General features: G+C 35.2%; 1 protein-coding gene across 1 annotated transcript in view; it reads left to right on the forward strand.

The window, feature by feature from the left end:
• Positions 1-548: 548 nt before the first annotated feature.
• SCN7A (sodium voltage-gated channel alpha subunit 7) overlaps positions 549-24590 on the forward strand; it is an 85094-nt gene continuing 61052 nt past the window's right edge. The window contains exons 1-8 of the mRNA XM_082395381.1: positions 549-853; positions 5026-12159; positions 12909-13147; positions 16168-16279; positions 16778-16868; positions 17225-17353; positions 18761-18852; positions 23810-24016. Of these exons, the coding sequence (XP_082251507.1) occupies positions 12066-12159; positions 12909-13147; positions 16168-16279; positions 16778-16868; positions 17225-17353; positions 18761-18852; positions 23810-24016 (964 nt within the window). The 5' untranslated portion in view covers positions 549-853; positions 5026-12065. The remainder of the gene's footprint in view (positions 854-5025; positions 12160-12908; positions 13148-16167; positions 16280-16777; positions 16869-17224; positions 17354-18760; positions 18853-23809; positions 24017-24590) is intronic.

The following is a 24590-nucleotide window of genomic DNA, read 5'->3' on the forward strand; positions in this document are numbered from 1 at the left end:
GAAGGTATAGTGGCTCCAATCCGTTCTTTCCTAAACATCTGCGCGCACGCACACACACACACACACACACATACACACCCCTACGGCACTGTCCAGATTTGAATGCTGCAGGCTAATAATTGCCTCTCACGGCCTCCATGGGGGCAACTAGGCAAGGAGAGAGAGCAAGCTCCTAGACCTAAAGACCTGAGTTTGCCGCCTTCTCTTCCCCTCCCGCTCCTGTCCCTCCTGTTTACGACTCTTCCCCCACCCTCAGCTGCATCCCAGCTGCATCCCCGCTCTTCCTCTATTCTCCATTCCTTCCCGCTCTTGCAGTCCTCTCCCCGCTCCCCCTCCTCACCCATCCCGCTCCTCTCGCCCCCTCCCTTCCCAGGCAGCTGGTAGACGAGACACCGCAGCCGCCGCTGTCTCTGTCAACATCACCCCGCCCTCGCCCGGTCTGGAGGCCGAAGTCGTGCACCATCCTGGGGATGCGGGCGGGGGCCAGGGTGGCGTGGCTGGGAGAGGGGAGGGAGGAGTGAGAAGGACTCAAAAACAGCTTCCAGGCGGCGGGCGGAGCTCCACTGCGCATCTGGGCGGGAGGGGTCTTCGGGTCAGCGGCTGGGCAGCCGCCCCAGAAACTCTTTGCAGCCGACAGTTCGGTGGGGTCCGTTTACTGCTGAGCTGTCGTGGCCTGGGTGGCATCCGCTGGTGAGGGCCGACGCCAGCCTAGCAACACCTCCTGAGCAACCAGAGCTCAGGAAACCAGAGATCCTGGAGGAAAGAGAAGCCCAGGAGGAGAAAGGGGCTCCAAGGAGCCCAACTTCTCAGAGTTCCCTTTAGGTGCTGGTGGAGACCCGTCACCTGGTAGCAAGTAAGTGCCTTTCTCTTGCTGAGTGCCCAGTCCCGGGATAGTGATAGCTGCCATCTGCTGCCAGCCTTTCCCACCCACCCTGCCTGCCCCACCCCATACACACCCTTAGGGTCCCCAGTAGGAGATTCTGGACTTGAATTACGAGAGCTACTTCAAGAGCAGCAACTGTCTGTGCATGTTTGCTCTGCACTGTATGTATGTGTGGTCAGTTTTCTCATCCCACCAGGTAAGCTTCTGAAACCAGGATGCTCTGTTAGTGTAAAATTTCTAAAAACTCTACATGGCAATGACTTTTAGGTTACATGACACAATGATAGAACAGAAGGAATAAAAGCTTATGCAAGGTGGAGTATACTTCTTCTAAGGAATCTTATCTTCTACGCCAAGTAACTTAGTGATTTCACGATTGATGCTTTTCATGTAAGAATCAACAGATAAAATTAGCAGCACGGATGTGATGGGAAATGGTGTGCCAGTTTAAACAGTTGGGCATTTTGGTATTGTTTGGATCAACAGGTTTATGTTTTTGTTTTTGTTTTTCCATTGTTTAGTTCTGTAATATGCATACCTTCTGAAGGTTTTCTTTTAAAAGTGATGATGATGTGTTCATTGTGACTGTGGTTATATGTTGCTTCCAATACTTAGGATATCGGTCTAAGAAGGACAAATGATGAACACATGTGGAATGACACACTGATGGGTTCCTTTCATTAATGGAAATGATGGAGTCAAGTTTGGATATTGGCCAGAAAAATCTCTTGAAATGAGGAGGAGTTTGGGTGGTGCTTTTTGTGGATATTTTTCTTCCTGGCTATCGGGTACTCTATAGCAAAATGTAAGGAAGCTGGGCCCTATAATAAACAGAGTCCTGAGCACCATACCTGCTATAACCAGCCCTAATTAAAGTTTCTATAATCCAGCCTCTAGTTTTACAAGTAAAGAAGATAAGGCCCACGAGGAATAATTTGATGATGTTACCTGGCTAATCAATGATGAGCTGGAATTCCAATGAAGAAAACTTTGAATTTTATATGATAAAATGATTTCTGTTTTTGTGAAATTGAAGTTATTTAACTTTTGATTAAGCTTTATTTTTCTTATCTGTAAATGACATAAAAAACTTACAGATCCTGACAAGGACCAAATGACAGAGATTACATGAAGGGTTTTGTAAAGGTAATACCATGTGTAACTATTGCTTATATAAGGAATTGTTCTGCATTTTTATCCACTTCACTCTCTAGCTCTCATTTAAAGTCCAGTTCATTATAAGAATAAAAGGGGTTTTGACAGACCTCACTAGAATGCACTAGAGGAAGTGAAATTCAAATCCAGGTCACGATCTACTGCCACCAGTACAGTTTAAAGTATATTCTAACCTGTGAGCCTCCATCCTCACAAAATTGTGTACTTTGGCTAACAATTCATATTTAAACCTTTTGAATATTCTCAAAATATACTGTACTCTCTTTCTCTTTTTAGTTTTAAATTTTGTTTTAGGTATATGCTCTTACTTCCTTGGGATGAAACCATCAGTATATTGGGTATTGCTGAATTTATTTGATCCACTAATTAACATAGGAGAAATCAAAGTTTAGGCATAAATACGCTACTCCTGACTGCTGGGATTTATGAAAATTCTGCACTGAGAGGAGAGGTACTGTGAGCTCCCTTTTTACCATCAATGTATATAAAACAATAAGAGAAGAACCTAAAATTGGACATAGGCTCAGGAAAAGGAACCAACAGATTCCAAACATGATACACATGTTGCTGTGTGTCAGTCTCTACTGCAGAGGGGGCCGAAGAGCTAAGCCCCTAGGAACTGGGCATTCTGTCTCACAGCCTCCTGTGGAAAAGCCTCTGGGAGGGTAGTTGATTTACACTCCCACTAATTTTGCCCAGGTAGGATGAATACAGGTCTAAAGCACAATGAAAATGGAAACAACAGTATTTTGCTCAATCCCTCACTTAGGGAAGAAGTATCCCAGTATGCCCCAGGCCTAGATCTCATTATGACAGTATCTGTAACACAACTGGGGTATTCAGAGACTGACCCACAACCCTAAACCTACCACCATAGACTCTTTCTTGAAAGCTTATGGTAGAGGCATTAGCATAAGAGAGACAGTCTTGATACCTGGAAGTCTGGTCCCATTATTTCCACTAACCCATATCACGATTGGTCCATTGTGAGAGGACATCTGTAAACTCTGCCCACCCTGACTAGCTATCAGCAATGCACAGTCACCCACCATCATATGACACTAACTTGTACGGACAGATCTCATTTTTCCCTGAGTTGGTCCCCTTCTCTTCTATTAATGTGGGCTAACCAAGGCCATGCAAGCAAGGTCTCACCTCTGCAACACTGAAAAAGGGAACCTTTAAGGCTGAAGAGAAAGTTTTCATTGGAGAGCTTCTAGAGATGTTTCTTTAGCTGGTCTGTATCTCTTTGCCCAGCTGGGATCATGATTTCCGTGTGTTTGTTCATTTATTGTTATTTATAAACCAGGCTTATTCTGGTTATGCTCTATGCTGATAGGGGAACCCCCATGTCTGGCTAACAGATATCCCTGTTGTATACACAGCATTTCTGAGTGGATTGACTCAGCTTTTGCTGACTGAGGATAGCCAACTTTGTTGACAGTTTTGATTGTGGTGACAGCCAGGTGCCAGACTGACTGTATAAGCATCAAGCAGGAGCTTGACGAAAATGTTGAAGCCCCACCCAAGGAAATTCTGATTTTAAAAGTCAGAGATTAGTCCAGGGCACTTGGTTTTAAACTGGAACATAAGAGGATGCTGATTTGAGGGCCATAGTCCCTGGTTGAATATATAGTGTTGGATGGAATATCCCTTCCCTTCTGCTTTAAATGCCAGAGTGAGGCTCCCCATCCACCAGCTTCTCATTCTCTGAGTTCTCCCAGAGGCTGCATGGTCTAAGAACCTAATTATAGGCTATAATTTTGGCACTTCCATATCCTGCCTCACCCTAATATGTTTAAAGGCTCCTCTCTAGTTGCTGTTACTCTCCAATTTGAGAAAAACTTGGTGTCTATGTATTTAGTTCCACATTTGAAAAGCTAGAGTAGTTTTGGGGGTGGTACAAGTAGATCCTGGAAAAACAGACCACCTGTTTCAGATGATCAGGAGCAGAGGTAAATAGCCAATTCTAAGAGGCATCTAGGGTTCCGGTGAATATGCCAGTCCTGGAATTTTTTTAAAATTTAGCATTCCACAGATTCAGTGGTGTCTAAAGCCATAGGCCAGAAGGTCTCAGGGTTACTGATGAGTATAGAAGTTACATGCATAACAAGCTCCCTTTTGTATTATTCTAGCAGAGGCAAGAATACATTCCTCCCTCTTGAGCTCTTACATGGCTTCTGGCCAGATTCCTCTGGTCAAGGGTCTGACTGACTAGGGTCACAAGAACAGTTAGTTCTGGGAAGATTCTGGCCTTTCCCCAACATGCTTATTTTGGTGGGCTGGACAGGCACAGCTTGGAAGTTATTATCCTATCCATAGAAACAAGGGACCCTGCTTGTGAACCATGAGGTTGCCATAGAGAAGCTCAAGTGGGCATACTTAAAACCCAGGCAACTTTCCTTCATGTTCTAGAACCCTTCTCTGCCTCCATTGCCAGTCATAATGGTTCACCCTAGTGAGACTCCATCTCCCATAGACACTTACCGTCCTGCATCCTGTCAAGGCATTCAAACATGCACTGACCTTTCCTTGGGCTCATTCTTCGAAATGAATGTGAAAAGAGACCAGGTGCTAAGACTTTGTCACATGACACTCTTGTCCAGATTTATTCTCCTCAGTATAAGTCATACTACTCTGAATGTGTGACCTGAGCTCCTCCTCCCTAGAAATATGACACAAAGACCTCAGATCCTAATTATGTTAATGAACCATCACTAGAATTCAAGTTCACCAGATTTGGGGGGAGTTCAGTTCTCAAAAGACAACTTTTTACTTGGGGAAAGATAGCACCTGTCCCTTTGGATTTTTGCTGGTACTTGTTTATTTCAAAGGCTGCTTTCTGAGTTTTTGAATATAGAAGAATGCCTGGAATAAAAAAATTATTAAGAAATAAAATCAAAGTAAAATGGCAATGTATACTTATGTTTTTGAGGAAATTACTTATGTACAGTTTTCTTCTGCAGAATGACATATTCTAGGAACGTGTTGGCTGAAATTGTCACAGTGAGGGAGTTGAGTCCAGAATTAAGTGGATATATTGAAGCCAAAATTGGCTGACCTGGTTGCAGAACACAGCTGCAGGCAGAATCCAGGTCCAGGGACAAAGGAGAAAAAGTCAATTAAGCCAGGTGAGATAAACTGTATACCAGAGAGAAGTAAAAGTGTAGGAGTCAGATAATCAAAGCTAAACAGGAAGTAAACCGTTGAAGTGAAAAAATAATCCCAAAGCAGAAAACCAGGTAGGTTGAAGTCAAGGGGAGCAGACAGCTGCAAAATTCCAGGTGGATTGGCGTTATTCTGGTTAATCTGTCCTTTATTCCCAAGCCTTCAGTATGTAAATTTTCCATTTTTGGATTTTAGTAATACATGTACATGGTAAATTATGTTCAAGTGGTATAGAAATACTAAGCAGAAAGCAGCAGAGTCCTCTGACACCTTTTCAGTCCCTCTGCCTAGATATAGCAGTTTACTTCCTTTCAGAGGGAAAACACCATGCATGTGCTAGCATATAGGCTACTGTGTGTATAATCTTCATAAAACATTTTATTCAAAGCCGTTCTTTGAATGCAATGCAAGCTGTTCTCAACATTTTGTTTTTCACTAAATAATTTATTTGGAGAGTCATTCCATATGAACACAGAACTCAAACTTTAACAAAATATTCATAGGGCAGTTTAATTGCTGGGCAAAAGAGTTCATGAAACTTTATTTTAGGAAGTATTGCCAAGCAGTCCTTCAGAAAAAATGCACTTATTTACACTCTTTCCTGAACTATGAGAGAGGGCCCATTACTTCCATATCCTAGCCTGCCAAAGATTGCACCCACTGAGAAGAGTCTGAAGTATGTCTCTAGAGATTTACTGTTAAGATTATTGATTGTTTTAAACTTATTTATATCTTTCAAAATTTCGTGAGACATCTTTCCTTATGCTTCCTAAAAGAAAATGATAATATTTTTGTATCCTTCATAAGAAAAAAGCGATACGTGTAATATCATTTGAGTTCTAACCCCTGGAGAAGAAAAAATTATAGAGAACTCTTGGTGAAAAGGCTTTGCATCAGAGAATTTAGCTGTGAGTCATTACAGAATTGGGAAAGATGAAATATAAGCCATAATATATCTATGTAGTGCAGTCAAGAGGCTCCAATGAACAAAAATATAATCTAAATTGGTTACTTCACTAAAGCAGGTATGGTTCCTACATTCTCAACAATATAGATTCCAGTTAATCATCACATTAACTCTGTCTCTGTCAGTTATACATGCAGTACCTTCTAGTCTCCAAGTGTTTATCAGCCTTGTTATTACTATCATTACTTTTTTTTTTTTTTTTACAATTATCTGAATGTAATTGGTACAAGAGGCTTGTTGCATTGTCCATGTCCGATAGAGAGCATAATTGTTTCAAAATAGCTTGGAAACTAAGTGAGAAGTCATTTTACCCTTTATTTCCTATTTCCTGTCAGAGTGAAATTGACATTTGCTAAGTTATCCTTACTCTATGGATCTACTGTCCTAATTTTTGCTTCATTTTTCTTAATTTATGTTATCTTGCTCTATGGCCTACACCTTTGTAAACAACCCTAAATCTTTTGGTAAATATATTAAGAGAATAAATAAATATTTATTATCTGTTATAATAAGTGAACATGTCATAATTCTCTTTGGCAAAGCTACTCTAGCATCTGTTTCTCACACCTAAGATCAACTCCAGCTTCCCAGAAAGCATATAGGTTGATTATTTAGATGCTGTAGTTTTAATTCCTTAAGGTGGGAAAAATGAAAGTGAGAAGGCTGTGACCGCTCTGGGCAGTCACCTCCTACATGTGCAGAATCTATCTGCACAGCTTGACTGCATTACTGGCAGGCTGTGCTCTGGGAATCAAACTGAGGGACAAGGGAAGCAATAAGGAATGGGAGAAGGTGGGAGAGGAAAAACATCGACTTCCTGCATCCCCTTTCTTCCCTGCCCTTCGTTATCTCTAAGAAATGCAGCTGCAGTTGCTGATAGAGAATGCTATCTATACACACAGCCTCTTCCCGGGAACTAAATTACAGAGAGGCCGAGCGCTGGCCCACTGATTGAGTGGCTATGTCATTCATCATCTAACTCAGAGACTTTTGAAAAGGAAAGAGAATGTGGTTAATAATTAATTCTCAGCAACAGACATAAACCCAAACTGTCCCCAGAATGCTGTGACTTATGGTCCTGCTACTTAACGATGAGATTGAGTGGATTGGAAACAAAAGGTAAGAGTGGAAGGAAAAAGCTAGATTCATTATCTTGAGGGAACTGGGAGCAACAAGATAAGGTGCATATCCCAGTTGCATTTTTCATTTCAAACTTTAGACCTGTTTTGCACCAGAACCTCTGTGGCAGAATGGCAACATCTGGTAAGGTCAAGGCACCCACAGAATAAGGAAAATTCTAGAGCTGAGGGAGATAAGTTGCCCAGAGAGGTGAAAAGCATGTGATCTTTTGGAGAAGTGATATTCTAAAGCGAGTATTTGCCTCAGCAATTCCGGTATAAGCTTCGTCTCTCATACTTAGGATATCAGATAAGAAAAACAACCAAAGAAAATGTAATGATGTCTTTGCTTGCTTTTTGAAGATGGTTGAATGAAACATGGCTATCAGCCAAAGGAATCTTTCTGTCTAGCAGGCTGCATTAGATTTATCCCAAGGGACCCCAGCCGAACATACTCTGAAATTGTCTGTCTGGGTTGGGCTGCTGACTCCTAGATATTCAACATTAGTGCCAGGAGATTTCTAATATGCAGTCAAGAGCTGGTATAATTCAAATCAGGTGTACTGAGAGGGTTTTCTTTCCCTACAACTCTCAGTACCAGGATATTGATCAGGGGCCACCATCCTCTTCCCTTCTCCCTCCTCTCAGAGGCCCCAGCAAATCATAAACTGCTGATTTGACAATATCACATCTAGTCAGCTGCCCAAGGTCTGGTACAATGTTGAAGGTTTTGTGCCCATCTCAAGCTAACCCAGAGCCAGAGTAGGTGCTAATGGTTGGTCTTTTATGACAACTGGTTCAGAGCTCTTCCATCTGACTGCAGATTTAGGAAATGGTTTGTGGTTCTATGAGCTTAGTTCCACTGCTCAGAAGCTGGGCAACAGTGAAGGTCTGAGAAAATCCACAGTCTCTCTGCAGATTAAGAGGATGCTTAAGGAGGTCACCTGGTTGTGAATGGTCCCCAAGAGCTGCAAGATATAGTTCCAGTTCTGGACTTTTTAAACAGATGTTGAGATCAGGTCTTACATCTCAGGGGAACCAGTTGCATCAAGGACATTAGGACTGAAGATAACTTGTAGAATCTCATTGCGTGACAGAGCCCCTTTGCATTCCTCTGGGAAGTGGCAAAGAGTACTTTTCTTTAACTTGTTAACGCCGAATGAGGCCCCTGGCCAGAAATTTTTGGCCAATGATCTGACAGATTCTTGGGTTCACGAGAAATACAGTTCTAGGAAGATCCTTGCGCCTTTAAAACTTGTTCATGTTTTTCGGAGTAACAGGGATAATTCAGAAATCCTAGAGGCCAATTTCACAAAGCAGTAGAAGTTTTGAGAACATCTAGAGAAACTGGGAACATTGAGAGGTTTGGAATGTTGAGTTAGACCAATTTCCCAGACTCACCAGTAGGGAATCAACACATTTGTTGTCTTAGAAGATTCAAGTAGGACTATTTAAGGCAGGATCAGCTTTATCTTTTGTGTTCCTGGCAACCTGACTTTCTGCTGCCTTTATCACTGTCATAGTGGCATTTGTTAGTGAGGCGGGAGACCCTCATTGGGATCCTATCCCCAGTGATCTGCATCCCTTCTTGATATTTCAACTGCCACTAAGCTTCCTGTTCATTGTTCTTAGAAAATTTGCAATCAGATGCAGATAGACTTTGTTATCTGACACTGGTTATGATCTTCTAATCCTATTGTGTATGTTGACTGTGTCATTCTGAATCTTAATGTCCTAGACTCCTCCCTCCCTCAAGAAGAGGAGGGAAAATTTGACTAACACTGTAGAATCCAGGCCCACCAGTGTTGGAAATGATTTTAATTTCAGTCTCTGTTGCTCTTGAAACTTAATAATTTTCAGAGATGACCAAGATAACTTGGTTCTTATTTGTTTACAAGTCTGTCTTCCATTGTCCTTAAATCCAGTGACTATATTTTATTAATATTTCCAGCACTGATACCTAGCACAGTGCTTGGCACTTAATATATGCTCCACAAATGATTGCTAAATAAATGAATGTCAAAAGCAAAAACCATGGTTAAACTTATTGCCCTATATTATATATCAGACTGCAATATTTATATATATTTTAAAAATGTATCTGAAATTAAAATGCTAAAATATAGAATTATAAATAAAAATAAGTGTATATGATTATAAATAGATTTTTGAGAGACTCACTTATTTTATAACCACTTTCTGCTAGATAACATATTCCAGTAATGTGTTCCACGGGGTCTCAGATGGGTTAGGACATCTTAGGAAGGATAGAGTTGAGCAATCAGGAAATCTGAAGCCACCAGAAAGTCCAGAACAGGGACCCAAAGTAGGTCAATCCTAAGTTAGGCACACATAGTGAGGAGCGTTAGCCAAAACTGGCTAAACCCTGGGCAGAATACAATTGCAGAGAATGTAAAGACAAGAGCCAAAAATCAAAAGTCATTTAAGTCAGGAAAGAGTAAAACAATCTCAGGAGCAAGAAAAAGGGTTGGAATAAAGAAAATGTTAGCACACTGGAGTAAAGAGATGCAAATACAAGAAGAATCCAAGAATATAAATTAGTTATGTAGTAAATGGAGTGAAGCCTGAGCCAGTTTTTGGAGGCTAGAACTTATATACCCACAGGAGTACGATGGCTATTTTCATCAGATGTTTGATCTGTCCCGATAGCTGCCTTTCAATCAGTCCTTCCACATAGAAATATTTCTACCTGTGGGACTTTAAATCGTCAGGCGATAAATGTGACTTGTTTTGGATTATACTTATAATAAAGAGAAATATCATCAGCTTCTTCTAAACCTGACAGGAATCTTGGAATCTAAGAGAAGTACATTCTGCCTATTAACCCGGGAGTCATCATTCATCAATCTCAACCCTTTAAGGTATATCTCAGGACAAGAAAATAATGGTTGATTTTTTTTTTTCATTGGAGGTCTTGGACTGCCACTCGTGGCGTATTATTATAGTGTTTACACTTAGCAAGTTAGAGGCAGTTGTTAGAAGAAGAAGCAGATAGAAGCAAGCAACTTGAAAGCAGTACAAATAAAATCTAAAAGTCTGATGATATCATGGACATTTTACAAATGTGACAATCAACAAAAGCTTCTCAAGGGGGGAACTCTTTATAGATCCCTTTGTGGAATGAACTTGCACTTTGGCTCAGAAGATCCCTGGGTCCTGCAGTGCCTGTCCAGGACTCTTGTGCCCATGAGAAAACTATGCCAGGCATTTTCTCAAAGCATCAGACCTCTGCATGCTCTTCTCAGCAAGTTTCATGGCAATCACTGCAGTCCTTACCAAATATCTCTGATATGACATTGTAAATTATAAGGAATCAATATACTGGGTACATGTAAAATTTTTTTTTCCCGGGAATCAAGGTGGATGTGTGGGACAAAAATTGAGGCAATGCAAAGGTGGGTTTCACTGTAATTATTGCAGTAATGATTTTCATATTATTCAATTTCAATAAACTATCCTGTTTTAGAGAGTGGAAAAAAATAAATAAGTCTGATGATAAATGATGATATTGAAGCAAGATATTTGAAAAATAAGTAAATTTTATGATGAGCAATTGTTAGTTTTTATTAGTCTGGAAAGAGGGTTCCAAGTAGATATATGCTGACATTCCTATTCCATATTTCTCTCTTTAAAACTGCTTCACACCTATCCTTGCAACATCTCTTCAGGGTCTTGGGCATAAACTGCCATTGCTGTTGTGAAAATGTCCCTCTCTCTGGTCACAAATAGCTGAACCAAGAGGAAATAAATCCATAGGCTGGGCTAGTCAATTAGAGTATCTTTTAATTTACATTTTTGGAGGTAGAGGTTATAGGCATATGGTGGGAACTTAAACTGATCAAAGTTGAGGCAGGCGATGGCGTTTTGTTCTACGTGCATTCTTAGAAGTCAGCATAGGAAGCCATTCTTTAGATAGAATGCAGTAGAAATTAAAAGAAAAGAAAAGCCGAGAAAACTGTGATGCCATGAATGGCATAAGGAGTTATCCCAGTAATTATTTTCCATTTTTATTTTTCAGGGTACAGAAATGGACTATGTGTCCTCTCCTTGGATGTCTATGAGATTGCCATTTGTGTATTTTAAATATCTCTCACACACCTCTTATTTAACCTAGTAGGAGTCTGATTCTCACAATGATTGGTACTCCATTATGATTAACATATTTTTTCTTACTTTCCATTAATAGCAAGTAATGGATTCAACTATTAAACAACTCAATTTTACCCAGTAGTGGAAAATTCTGGATTAGCATATATGTGTGTGTACATATGTGTGTGATTTCTGTCTTAGGAAAATATTATAGAAGAAATTCAGCTAAGGCCAGCACTATTACAGACAAAATATACATATAGAAAATGCTACAGTATCAAGTACAAAATTTCTTATCCTTAATTGCAATAATAAAATTACAGAGGGGGTTAAGGAGAATGTATAAAGAATAATCAGTCAGTTGTCACTGAGCAGGATCATTTGAAGGGTAGGTTTTGACAGAAATTGGGCTGGAAAAAATCAGCAAAAGAACATAATTTTATATGAGAGGAAAGAACCAGGTTCATAAATGGAGAATTGATACATGAAATTATATTTAATGAAGACTAATTTAAGTGACCCGTAGGATGACTTGAAGTAGATAAAGACTGGAATTGAGAGAGACCTGTAAAGACTACTAGAGCAATCCAGAGATAGAATTACAAAGATGACTATCTTGATGTAAGTATATGAACAGTGGATAATGTTTAAATACCTGATGGAAAATAATTGTAAGAAAATTATTTTTTTCAGAGGAATTAATGATGAAGAAAAACATTTCATGAGTAATTTTCAAGGTAATAAGTTTATATGTGTGTTTTTGTTTTTACAATGGCTAGAAGGTAAAAGAGTGATTCTAGTCTTGGGGGAAAACAACAAACTTTGTTTTTACTTGTTAAGTTGCTGTTATTGGTGGATTGCCACATAGATGACTGAGGGAAGGGAGTGTTTTGGGAAATGTACTTGGTAAATACCCTTGTATGGTAGTTAAAACTCTGTGTTTCCCTAAGTATTTACCAAAAAGATGGATATAACTAGGGGAAAAGCAGAACTTTAAAGGATATCAAAGTTAAAATTTTGGAGGAAAAACTAAGTCAAAGGAATTAATCAGAGCTATAGGAAGAGATAAAGAAGAGGGGGGTCCCAGAGCCAATGAAAACTGAGTTTAGAGAAGGAAAGTCTAGTCAGTGGTTAAATACAGCTGAGAGTGAAATAATTAGATTTGGCCTTCCAGCAATCTCTAGCCACTTTAGAACTCTTTCATTACAAGGGAGAAACTGAAAGGCAGATTTCAGTAAAAGAAAGAGGATTCAATGGATGAATAAATGAAATAGAATGAGTTATTCATGAAATTATAAATTAAGTCTAATATTAAGTGAAACAAAACCAAGTTTAATGACTCAGATTTCTCTAAAACTCAGGAATTTTCTTTGAATGATTTTATTCAGTTTGCTATTCTCTTTTATTCATATCCTAGACTTTTATAATTTAAAATTTTTCTTTATATACACAAATCTTATCTAGAACTGAAGAAAATACTTTTCAGGTGCAAAATTGGAAATGGCTTCCCCAGAACCTAAGGGCCTTGTCCCCTTCACCAGAGAGTCTCTTGAAGTTATGGAACAGCATAATGCTAAAAAACACAGTGAAGAACACAAAGAAGATTTAAAGCCGAACACTGACTTGGAAGTTGGAAAAGAGCTGCCATTTGTTTATGGAAATCTTCCTAGAGCAATGGTGTCTGAGCCATTGGAAGATGTGGACCCATACTACAAGAATAAAATGGTAAGGATTAATTAAACTTATTATGACTATATTTTTATTCATTTTCCAGACATGTGAAAAATGTAATTGAGATAGGATGAAAGAAGATAGAAGAATAAGTGAAGAGGTAATTTTAAGTTATAGAAAACTGGGTAAGAAATTTCACACATATTTGAGATTTTTATCAAAACTGAATATTTGCCTGGTAGGTTAGTTTGTTTAGGGTTACTTTACTTTGTATGTAACAGGCTATACTATAATGCCTTAATGTAAATGATTTCTTTTATGTGAGCATAATGATTGGCTACTTAAGATTATTGATTTTAAAATAACTATCATATAAAATTTCCATGCTATGTACAGCAATTTCAACTGTTCAATTTGATGATTTTACTCAGTAGTTAGGAAAATAAAGCCAATCTATATTTCATTCATAAATTTTATTCATTCATACAGTCACAGCCTATCTATCCAGAGAATGATTTGAGGAACTTACTAAATATTTAAACAATCCAAAAAATAAGCACAAAATGATAAAAATAAAAATAATTATGCTTAGAAAAGACAGAGATCTGTGTAGACTGACAAAGCTGGAAGAGTCTCTACTAAGGAAATAGAATTTGAGTTATAGCTTGGAGAACACTTCAAATTTTTACAAGGCAAAGGGAAGATCTTCAATGAACAGTCAGTCAATAGCAGATATTAATTCTGGAATAGGGAAGAGACAGGCTGATGATAGAACTAGAACCCTGTAGATGTGTTGCAAATTGTGGGAAATAAGATGAGATAACAGAGATGACAACATGGCTTTAATGTGGTGGCCAAAGTACTGGTGTAATGAATGCAGTGTTTAAGTAAGGTTAATCTAGAGATTTCTAAATTACTATTGCATGGAAGAGATAGGGTCAGAAAGATGAAATTAGAGAGAAAACAATTGAGGCCTGAAGTCAAGAGGTCTGGATTATAGGAGTGTCTTGGAGAGAGAGGTAACACACCCGAGATGAAATAGCAGGATTTGAAGACTGATTAATAATGCCAAGGTTTCCAGCTTGAAAGAATAGAAGTGCTTCTGACAAAAATGAAGTAACTATAAAGAAAGATCAAATTTGGGAGATATGAGGATTAGTGCCGTTGTAGACAAATGTAATTTAATATTCTTGTAGAGTGTTCAGTGATTTTACCAAATGGGTGAAATGGAAATGAATCACTTTCTGGACAGAAGGCAAAGTGAGCATTATGTATAATCACAACTCTTTTGAACACTTTGCATGGTGGCAGCGTATTGACAATTTACAGTATAAATGTATATATTAACAAAAGACTCCAGTATCTCTGGTAGCCTCCATGGGCATTATGCATCATTCGCTATAAAACACCTATAAAACCTTAAGAACATTTTAGTGAAAATGTAAGTCCTCATCTCAATTATCTCTGCTTTCACTTTTGCTATGCTTAAGTCGTTAACAGTTGATATAACACAGTAACCTTAGAGGTAACTCTATTATAGCAGAGTTCTGGGTTCTTTGTAGTATTTACAAACATGGCAGACAAATCTAGGTGTGTTACTGAAGACAAAATCAAAGATTTTGAAAAAAACCCAAAAACGGTAAGGATACCTTAGTATAAAAAGTATTGTTATTAGTGATAACACAAAGATATTAAAAATTTGAATTATATTTAGTTTACTCTGTTAAAGATGGCATACAAATAAATAATTCTAAAATTAAATGAACAATTTCAGCACTTAAACATTAACTAGAAAATTATTCTATCTGGAACTTCTCATTCCTTCACAAAGAAATAAGCTGGTTGGCTAATCCTGTGTGAAGTTTGAAATTGTTTTGGAAAATACATGGAAAGCACATTTTAAACAATCAGATTTATTTTATTTGGCCCTTTTTATTTTCTTTTTGCTTTTAAAATGGAAAGAGGGACAATAACTACAATCAGGCCAAAATACACACAAATTGTATGTTGGAAAAGTGTTCCATTGAGGAGAATCAGAGCACGGTTTGTTTTCCATTTAGAATAGGTATTCATAAAATATCAATGAATATATATTTGTATATATAGACAAATATAAATACCAATGTATAGTCACATATACACCTCTGTATAATTATATATTAAATATAATATATATTTTAGTATATTTTAATATATTTTATCACATTGCATTATACACTATACATTATATACTGTTACATTATACTCTATATAATGTTTACTATGTGTAATATAGTTATGCACACACCACAACAAATGAATTTTCCAAATGGGTATGTATATATAATAAAAGTGCACATATGTATGTGTGTATATACTTATGTGTGTGTGTATATATATATAGACATACACACATACATATACACTTTTACTGTGTATCCATATTTTACACACGTATACATATACACACATATACATAAGTCCTTTTTAAAATGTTTCTGATTTTTCCCTTTTTTGGTTTAATGCTTCTATATGCCAACATATTAGTTTTACATGATATAAACTTCTGTTTTAAATATGTTTATGTCATTGATAACATACAAGTGGGGTTTTATACCGTAGGTAATTACTAATGATTAATGTAATGTTTGAGTGCATTCGGTCACTTTTACTACTATAATCCCATACCTTATTTGCTTCAAAATAAAATTAACTTATTTTACATTCATTGAATTTTAGTATGCTTAAATGCATACCCATGAGCCATCTGGATATAGATTTCTTTCTATCACATTAGTTCTACAGGAAGACTTGAGGATTGGTGTGTGGCACACGGTTTTCTTAGGTAGAACACTGGTAAAAGAAAAACTGGTAGATAAGGCTAAATATAAGTAAAAATAGTTTTAAAAAACCTTTCCATTTGATTTAGTCTGTAAAATGATATCAAAATGTAAGAAGTATAACTGTTAGACTTCATGACTGAAATGATCATTGGCAATATGCTTCATAATTGATGAGATCATAATTATCAGTTCTAATTTCACTTGATGTTCTTTTTTTTCATTTCACTTGATGTTCTTTTTTTCCTCTTACAGACTTTCATAGTATTAAATAAAAAGAGAACAATATTCAGATTCAGTGCCACCTGGTGTACATTGTCTCCTTTCAATTCAGTTAGAAGGACAACCATTAAGATTTTGGTACATCCATATCCTTTTCTGTTGGTTTTAGACTGTACTAATATCAAATGCAACTATTCTATTCAGATATTGCTGCAGTCTTTTTCTCTTTTTAATTAATATTCATTTTAGGTCATACTGAAATCTTGATTATAACTGCACTGTGTTCCATATTTGAAAGTACATTTAAAATATATTTTCTAGGGACTTCCCTGGTGGACCAGCAGTTAAGACTCCACACTTCCACTGCAGGGGGCTCAGGTTTGATCACTGGTCAGGGAACTAAGATCCCACATGCCTCGTGGCCAAAAATATATATATATATATATTTTTCTTTTCTAGTACACACAACAGTAGTAAATGTTAACAAATCTTAGTAATCCTCATTGTTTTCAATATGAGCAGTACATTTTTTTGACATTTAAGAAACTATGTGATCTCATATGTGTAAATACATATAAACAGATTATAGAAACATGTATTTCCAATATTATTTTTATTACCATTATTCCTTGACGATAACTTACCTTTTTCCGACTGTTAATTTTAATTAGCATCCTGATTGACTGCATATTTATGTCCATGACTGATTTGCCAAAATGGGGGCCAGCATTACAGTAAGTTATATAATTTTATTATGTATAATTGCATATATGATTATATTTTATATTTAATACATTGTGTTACAGTACATTATATATTACATATTATAACAAATTAATATTTTTAGTATATAATATACATCGTATGTAATATAATATTTATACACATTCCACAATTAATTGGTAGTCAAATTTCATGGTTAATGCTGTAAGACATAGCCCACTCTAGAAGCCCTAACTAAAGCCCTATCCTATGGTTGTCTGGTTGATTGGTTGGTTGCTTGCTTGGTTGCCAGATAATTATCCTCAACATAGTACTTCAGAGATGATGATGTATTAGTCTCACTTTTAATATGAAAACTTTTCTGCAGGAATACTTTGCTTGGAATTTATACATTTGAAATACTTGTAAAACTCATTGCAAGAGGCATCTGGGCAGGATCTTTTTATTTCTTTGGTGATCCATGGAACTGGCTCGATTTCAGTGTAACTTTGTTTGAGTGAGTATTTAAGTTGCAAACATCTTAATACCTTGCTAAGAAAATGCTTTTCATAAAGAAACATTGAGGATGATAAAGTTTTCTGCCTACAAAAATTCTGTGAGTAAAGAATAATTCATAAATCATAGCCATAATGAGTTCTCTCAGGCAGCTCCAACTGAACTAGTCCTCAGAATATGCATTCAGAATGAAAGGAATGGGATATTATCTCCGTAATCTACCTGAAGCAAAAACAATAGAGATTGAATTTTTGCATTTGAAGTGATTATTTTTAGTGAGCAGAAAATTTCCTGAGAGCTTAAGAGAGCATCCTGGCATATTTGATTCTTCTCTAATCTACATTGCTTAAAACCAGTAAATATTCTAGTTATCAGAATAAGATATTTTATACACACACATTTTTCTAGAATGGTACATTAAATTCTAATAATTTACACGTGTATTGATTTTTTTAATCCTTCTACTTAGTGTACTCTATTTTATGGCTAAAGAAATTGTCACTGGCATCAAACTTCTGTTAAAAATAATTTAAAATAATACTCTATTTGTGGACTTGGGGTCAATTTTTTAAAAAAAGCAATAATCTTTATAAAGAACATAATTAGTTTCTGCCATGTTGTAAGCTGTCAAAAAATAGTAGCTAATATCATTGAAATTATTATCACTACTACTTCTACTATTACTATTATTATTTCTGCTCTTGCCATTGCAATTAGCTAACACTTAGGTAACACAGCTAACATTTAGCCCTTAGTATGTGTCAGGTGCTTTGTTATGAACTTTACATATATTAACTTATTTAATCCCCCCCAAATCCTCAGAATTAGGAAGTATTATTATCCTTACTTTACATTTGAGGAAACTAAGGCAAGAAAGATTAAGTAATTTAAATAGTGGAGCCTGTATTTCTACATGGTCAGTCTGGCTACAGAGTCTATGTCCTTAACCACTATTCACCTTTACTTCTGCTGTCATCACCATCACCATTGTCATCATCATCACCACCTCATCACCATCACTATCATCACCAGAAGTTTAAATACTTAAATTTTATTCCTTTAAAAAACTATGGATTTCCTTATTTTTAACTATCTCTTCACCAATTAGATTCAAAATATTTATGAACATAATATAGAGTATTTGATATGGAATTATGACTACTCAGAGTGTCAAGCTTTTATAAACTCTCATAATTTGTTTGTAGATTAATATTTACTTGGATACCTTGCACTATAGCAGTCTTTCCCTTCCAATCAATAATAAAACTATTTGCAAAATGCAATAATGAAAGCAAGTGAAACATTTGGATATATGGTTTTAAAAATAAGTTTCAAATAGTATGAAGAGCCAAAGATAAGTAACATAAACTCAATATGACTTCTAAATGACTCCAATTTAATCCCACAGGCATATATCAAGATATTCACCTCCAAACTTCATTTCAATATTTCGAATTACAAGAAATTTGAGAATTTTGAAAATTATTCCTTTAAACCAAGGTAAGAAAAGGCATTGAGTTCTTCATTTTGTTTTATGTACTTCCGTGTATTCATCTGAACACCCCTATTATTGCTTGAAGAAATGTTAGATTGAACAGTGTTTCAGCTTTGGAATAAATGAATTATCTGATTTTCAGATTTATTTCAGTCACTCCTGGAATGGCAAGAAAAAAATATCACATTTTTTACTTATTTGAAGTGGGTTCAATGCTTTTGATAATAAAATATAGAGCTCAATCAAAATATATTATTTTTCTATTTTTTTCTTTTTTACTTATTCTTATGTCTTGAATATGAACTTATAAAATTGTCCTTAGACTTCTGAGAGACATAGCAGTTTAGACAGATATCTAATCTATCCTCTTCTTTTCCTCATTGTGTCTAAAAACCAGTTGAAATGAACAAAGCAATATAAAATAAGATAAATTCCCTTTTGCTGTCAGTGCTTGGATAGGATGCATTCCACATGCCACAAAGTTTAAGAAGGTTCTGTTAAATAAAGTAGAGCTGTGACCACACTGATGGAAGAAGCTGACAACTATTTTACACCTCTCATTCCTGAAAGTGTCTTAGAGAAGCCTACCAATACCTTCTGATTTGTTGTTCTGAATGAATAAAAACAATCAGCTAGGAAAACTTGACCCAGAGTTTTTTTGGCTGCTATGAGTCAGAAGTATTATGAAATATTTGAATGAATAAACCCACAGGCAAGTGTGATAATACCAAAAGTAAGATCTATAGGCAACTTTCATCCACTGGAACATCATGAAAAAGGCCAGATATATTGCATACTCTGTACTTGGAGAACAGGCTGGGCAAAATAGCAAAAAAAGATTGGAGAAATATGGTAATGGATGCCTAACCTTGTGGATATACTGAAACATTAAATAGTACACATTAAACAGGTGAATTGTATGGTTTATAAATTATATCTCAGTAAAGCTGTTTGATAAAAATGGTCTGTGGCATGGCAGCTTCACCAAACACAGTGAAGAAACCAGCAGTGAGAACTGCCTTGGCAGGAATTTTCACAGTCCTAGCTCTTTTACTACTCTCCGTAAATTACTAGAACATAAAATTGTATCACTTTCATCTTCATCTTAGAATCAGAGGTAAAGATTGTAGAAGAATTCAGGTAAATCCAAGTTAATACAAGAAGAATACAGTAACTAGAATTGGGAGCACACAGGCTGATAGGAACTGCTGTTTGTTTCAAAGGAGAAAATAATCAAGGCACATACCAGCAATATAGAGTGTATGAAAATATTTTGCAATACAGAAGGAAAAACATACTACTCAACAGAATGAAAATAATCCTTTTTTTTCTTTTAAAAATATGCTCTAAGGAATAGAAGCAAGCATAAGAAATCATCTGTTTTGTAGTTTTGTAGTCCCAATAGAAAAAAACCTAGACTCTCAAGTAGAAGATGAAAATGAGATCATAAAATAGACAATAAAAATACCTTTAAGACAAAAAAATAGTAAAAATTATAATATCCTTGGTGACCTTTTGATGGTAATAGAAGTAGTAAAATATACAGCATTATCTGTATAATATTATGGTGTAGTAAATAAACCACTCGTGTGAAGAAAAACTAGAGACCTAGTAGAACCAAAAATGGAATGGGTTAATGAAGGAAGACAAAACCAAGTTCCATTATATGGATAATTGGTGATCCTAAAAAAAGAGACCAGATTAAATATAAAAGACAAATTATTCAAAAATACATTAGAAATTTTCAAGTCCCTTAACCTGAGAAAGACCTTAGTCACAAATGGAAAAGGCTCATCTTATACTAGATTAAAAAAAAGTAACAGATACACTTAGACATATTATAAAATTTTGTAAATTTAAAGTATTAAAGAGAAAAAGCATTATAAAACCTACAAGCAAAAGAGCGAAGAAAAAGAGCCTATGGAAAGGTTATGCACACCTCTTGATAATATTAAACATGAGTAGGCAGTGGAGCTTCAGAGTTTAGGGGAAGTATAGATGGGAAGGTTGTGACACCAGAATTCTATACCTGTCTGCCATTCATATGGGAAATCTACACAATAATATCCTCAGCCATCCAAGAATTCTGAAATTTTACACGGATCGTTCCTGAGTATCTGCTGAAAATCGAAACTATGAAAATAAAATATTCAACAATGGGAAGATTTAGTACCAAAAGAATGGAATGAACTCTGAAATCGTTTCAACAGAGAATGAATTCCAAATTACTGTTGTTAGTGGGTTGCAAAACAGAATGCAAATATTATAAATCAGAAGTTATAACATGGACGTCTGTGGTTTATTCTTCAACTAGAGAGGTATTTTGCTTTTTTTAGAAAAATTTGAAATAGATTATAAAAATCTAATGATTTTAACATTAAATTCTAAATTAACTTGGATGAATTATCAGCATTCTTGCGTGGCAACTGCCAGCTGCAGTTGAGGAGCAGCTGCCTCTTTAAGTCAGGCATATTCATTCAAGTATCCTCCACTCCCTATTTGCATGAATTTATGTTTCCTGACAAGTCTTTGTGATGATTTGAATGTTATCTTTCCTATAAATCATGAAAGATAAGATATAATGCAAAATACATAAAATTCAACAATTATAACTAGGTTAAAAGTCCTAAATTATATAAATAAACAAAAACTGAGAAGTAGGAATAGAGAAATGTGAGGAAGTAAATATGGTTATTTCCTTATCTTATACGGTGAGACTATAGTAGATACAGTTTTATTTTAGATGTAGAGAGTACATGCTTTTTCAAAATAAGAACCTAAGTTTGATCAGGTTCTCAAAATAGATATACTTTATCTAAAATACTAGAGGGAAAAAAGAAATTAAAGTTTATTCAGAAAGGATAGGACACATAGTAAATCATAAGGGGAATATAAAAATTAAAAAAAAGTAATGATAAAGGCCAATCCAACAATAAAGCCAATTTATAAAAATGAATATAACTGGGTAAAAATTGTCTGTCAAGATGTAGAGACTTTAAAATTAAATTAAAAATAAGTTAAACTCCACAAGAGATATACCTAAACTAAAACAAAATGAAAGTTTAAAAGTAAAATAAAGGAAAAAGTTATACCAGGAAATCAAAATCAAAATTGGCATATGGCTCAGAACTTTGAATGGTAGGTAACAATGAATTGCAGATAACAATGAAAATTACTAATAAATTTGATTCTGTAAAATTTGATGCTGACTTTTTTACCTTTAATCAAAATTTCACCACTAAAATTAAAGCTCCACAAGAGACTTGGCTTTATATATATTTATAAATTATGTTAGTATTAATATTTTATATTCATATATTTATAAATATATTTTAATTTATATATTTGTAAAAATATTTTATATAATATTACTATCATTAATAAAACATATTTGCATGAATTTATACACATATACTTATTTAAGAATGTCTATTCTTAAAGATAATTTCAACAAAACAATATGAAAAAATTTTTTCAGTAAAAAATATACAGAGGACTCATGACAGTTATCAAACAAAAATACACAGTGCAACTCTACATATTTTAAAAGTTTATTATGGTGATCATGGAAATTACATCAAAGTAAAATGATCCTATTTTTCTTCTAATACATTGGCAATGATATTTTTTAAAATGTCCTAGCTTTAGTGAAGGCCTGACTATATATTGATAGTCTTTGATTTATGCATTGGTTCAACATCTCAACAATTTGAACGTATGAATCGATACTTAAATATGGTCATATATTTTGACACAGAAATTCCATTTCTAATGTAATACTTTAAAAAGACTTGCATATAGCAAAAAAAAATTAACAGTAGTATTCCAGGTGGCAAAAGTAGCTATAAATATGTATTTTGGTATGATAGCAATTAAAATTGTATATTTACTCTAGATATCACATTTCTTTAACCACAGGAATAACTTTATTTCAACCCTATTCTATTACACTCAAGAAATCTAATCTGAGGAGGTCATTTAAAAAATAGATTTTCAATTCTCACAATGATATATGAAATAGGTATCATTATACCCATTTAAAAAATAATAAAACAAGCATAGAAATGTTGGTAACTTGCTCAACGTCACAGAGCTAGTATATTCTCATCCATTGTTGAGCTGAGCAGTTATTAGGATCATAAATTTAAACAGACCAACAAATAAAAAAGGAGCAAGGGAAAAAGAGAAGAATGAAGAAAGGAGGGAACTAACGAAGGAAGGATGGAAAGAAGGAAGGAAGCAAGGGAGGAAGGAAGGCTTATAGTAGTTTCATCTATGAAATTTACTTATGGGGTTTTTGTTGTTGTATCTTCTTGTTTTCTATGTTTTCAATATTGAGCATGTATTATTTAATAATTAGAAAAATGAATGTCCTTAAATAAATCTAGCTTTAAAATTGAATTCTCGATTAGTAAGTATTCTGATATAAATACAGCCACATATAATCACAGTTATGTGTTATTCTCATTTCTAATCATTAAAAGTTTTTCATGTTTTACTTAATCAGCTCCAAATATTGAGTTCTTAAAAAGTTAATGAAAGAATGTATAGAATTCTGCTATTTCAAACTACTTCTTGTTTCAACAACATTTGCAACCCATGTTGATTTTTAACTCTACGCCTTTACCTATGCTTATAAATAATGGTGATTAGTATGAACAGCAATAGCCAAGAGAGAAGGCCTGTTCTTTATGTAGTAAAGAGAAACAAACAAATAACTAATTTAAAAACACTAAGTTATATCTAAATTATTGCCAGGTGTAATAAATTAGCAATAATACAGAAACCTCAAAGTTAAGGGTTTTATTCATTTTAGTCATTGGACCTAGATAATGGTGAATTAAATCATAAAACACAAAGCTATTGATTTCGATGGCATCTGCATTTGCCATGGGAGAAGTTTGCTAATCCTGCTTTACTAAGATATTTTATTTCATCAAAAATAAACCTTTCTCTTTTCAGGTCTGAAGTCTTTTGTAGGGATCCTGATCCATTGTTTGAAGAAACTCACTGGGGTCATTATCCTAACTCTCTTCTTTCTGAGCATATTTTCTCTAATTGGGATGGAGCTCTTCATGGGCAACCTGAAGCATAAGTGTTTGCGATGGCCCCAAGAAAATGAAACTGAAACGCTGCACAACAGAACTGGAAACCCATATTATATTCGAGGTAAGAATCCTGTGCATCTATATCAAAAAAATTAAAACTTTTCTTACTGGCAAAACATTCTTCACAGAAATGTTGAACATTCAATTTCAGAACAAATTCGACTTCAGAACAACCTTCATGTCAATGCCATAACTATGCTCAAGTACTAATTTGGATCAGTTTCCTTTATCAGGATAATAAAGTTCCAAGTCTTCAGACAGTTAAATCAGGGAAACCTAAGTTTGGAATTGCTAAAACTTGCAAATTTTATCCTTTCAAAAATAAATAAATATGACCAAAGTCTTAATTGCAATTTTATCAGAGTACAATCCTTATGATACTACCTTTCTTCGATAAAGTTGTTTAAAATTTAAATGTAAGGGTACACATTAGAAACTTTGGGATGATCATATAAATCAAAAAATGACCTACAATATAGAAATTCTAACTATTGTTTTATTTCAATTGCTGCTGCTCATTTTAAATGATTTGAGTTATACTTTGATGAATAATGAAAATATTTTAGGCTAACAGAAATAATGTCAAACAAGTATTGCTTAGCCCTTATACATAACTAATTCACATGCCTGATCAC

The sequence above is a fragment of the Balaenoptera borealis genome (genome assembly GCF_965194805.1).
Source record: "Balaenoptera borealis genome assembly, chromosome: 6".
In the NCBI taxonomy this organism is placed as follows: Eukaryota; Metazoa; Chordata; class Mammalia; order Artiodactyla; family Balaenopteridae; genus Balaenoptera; species Balaenoptera borealis.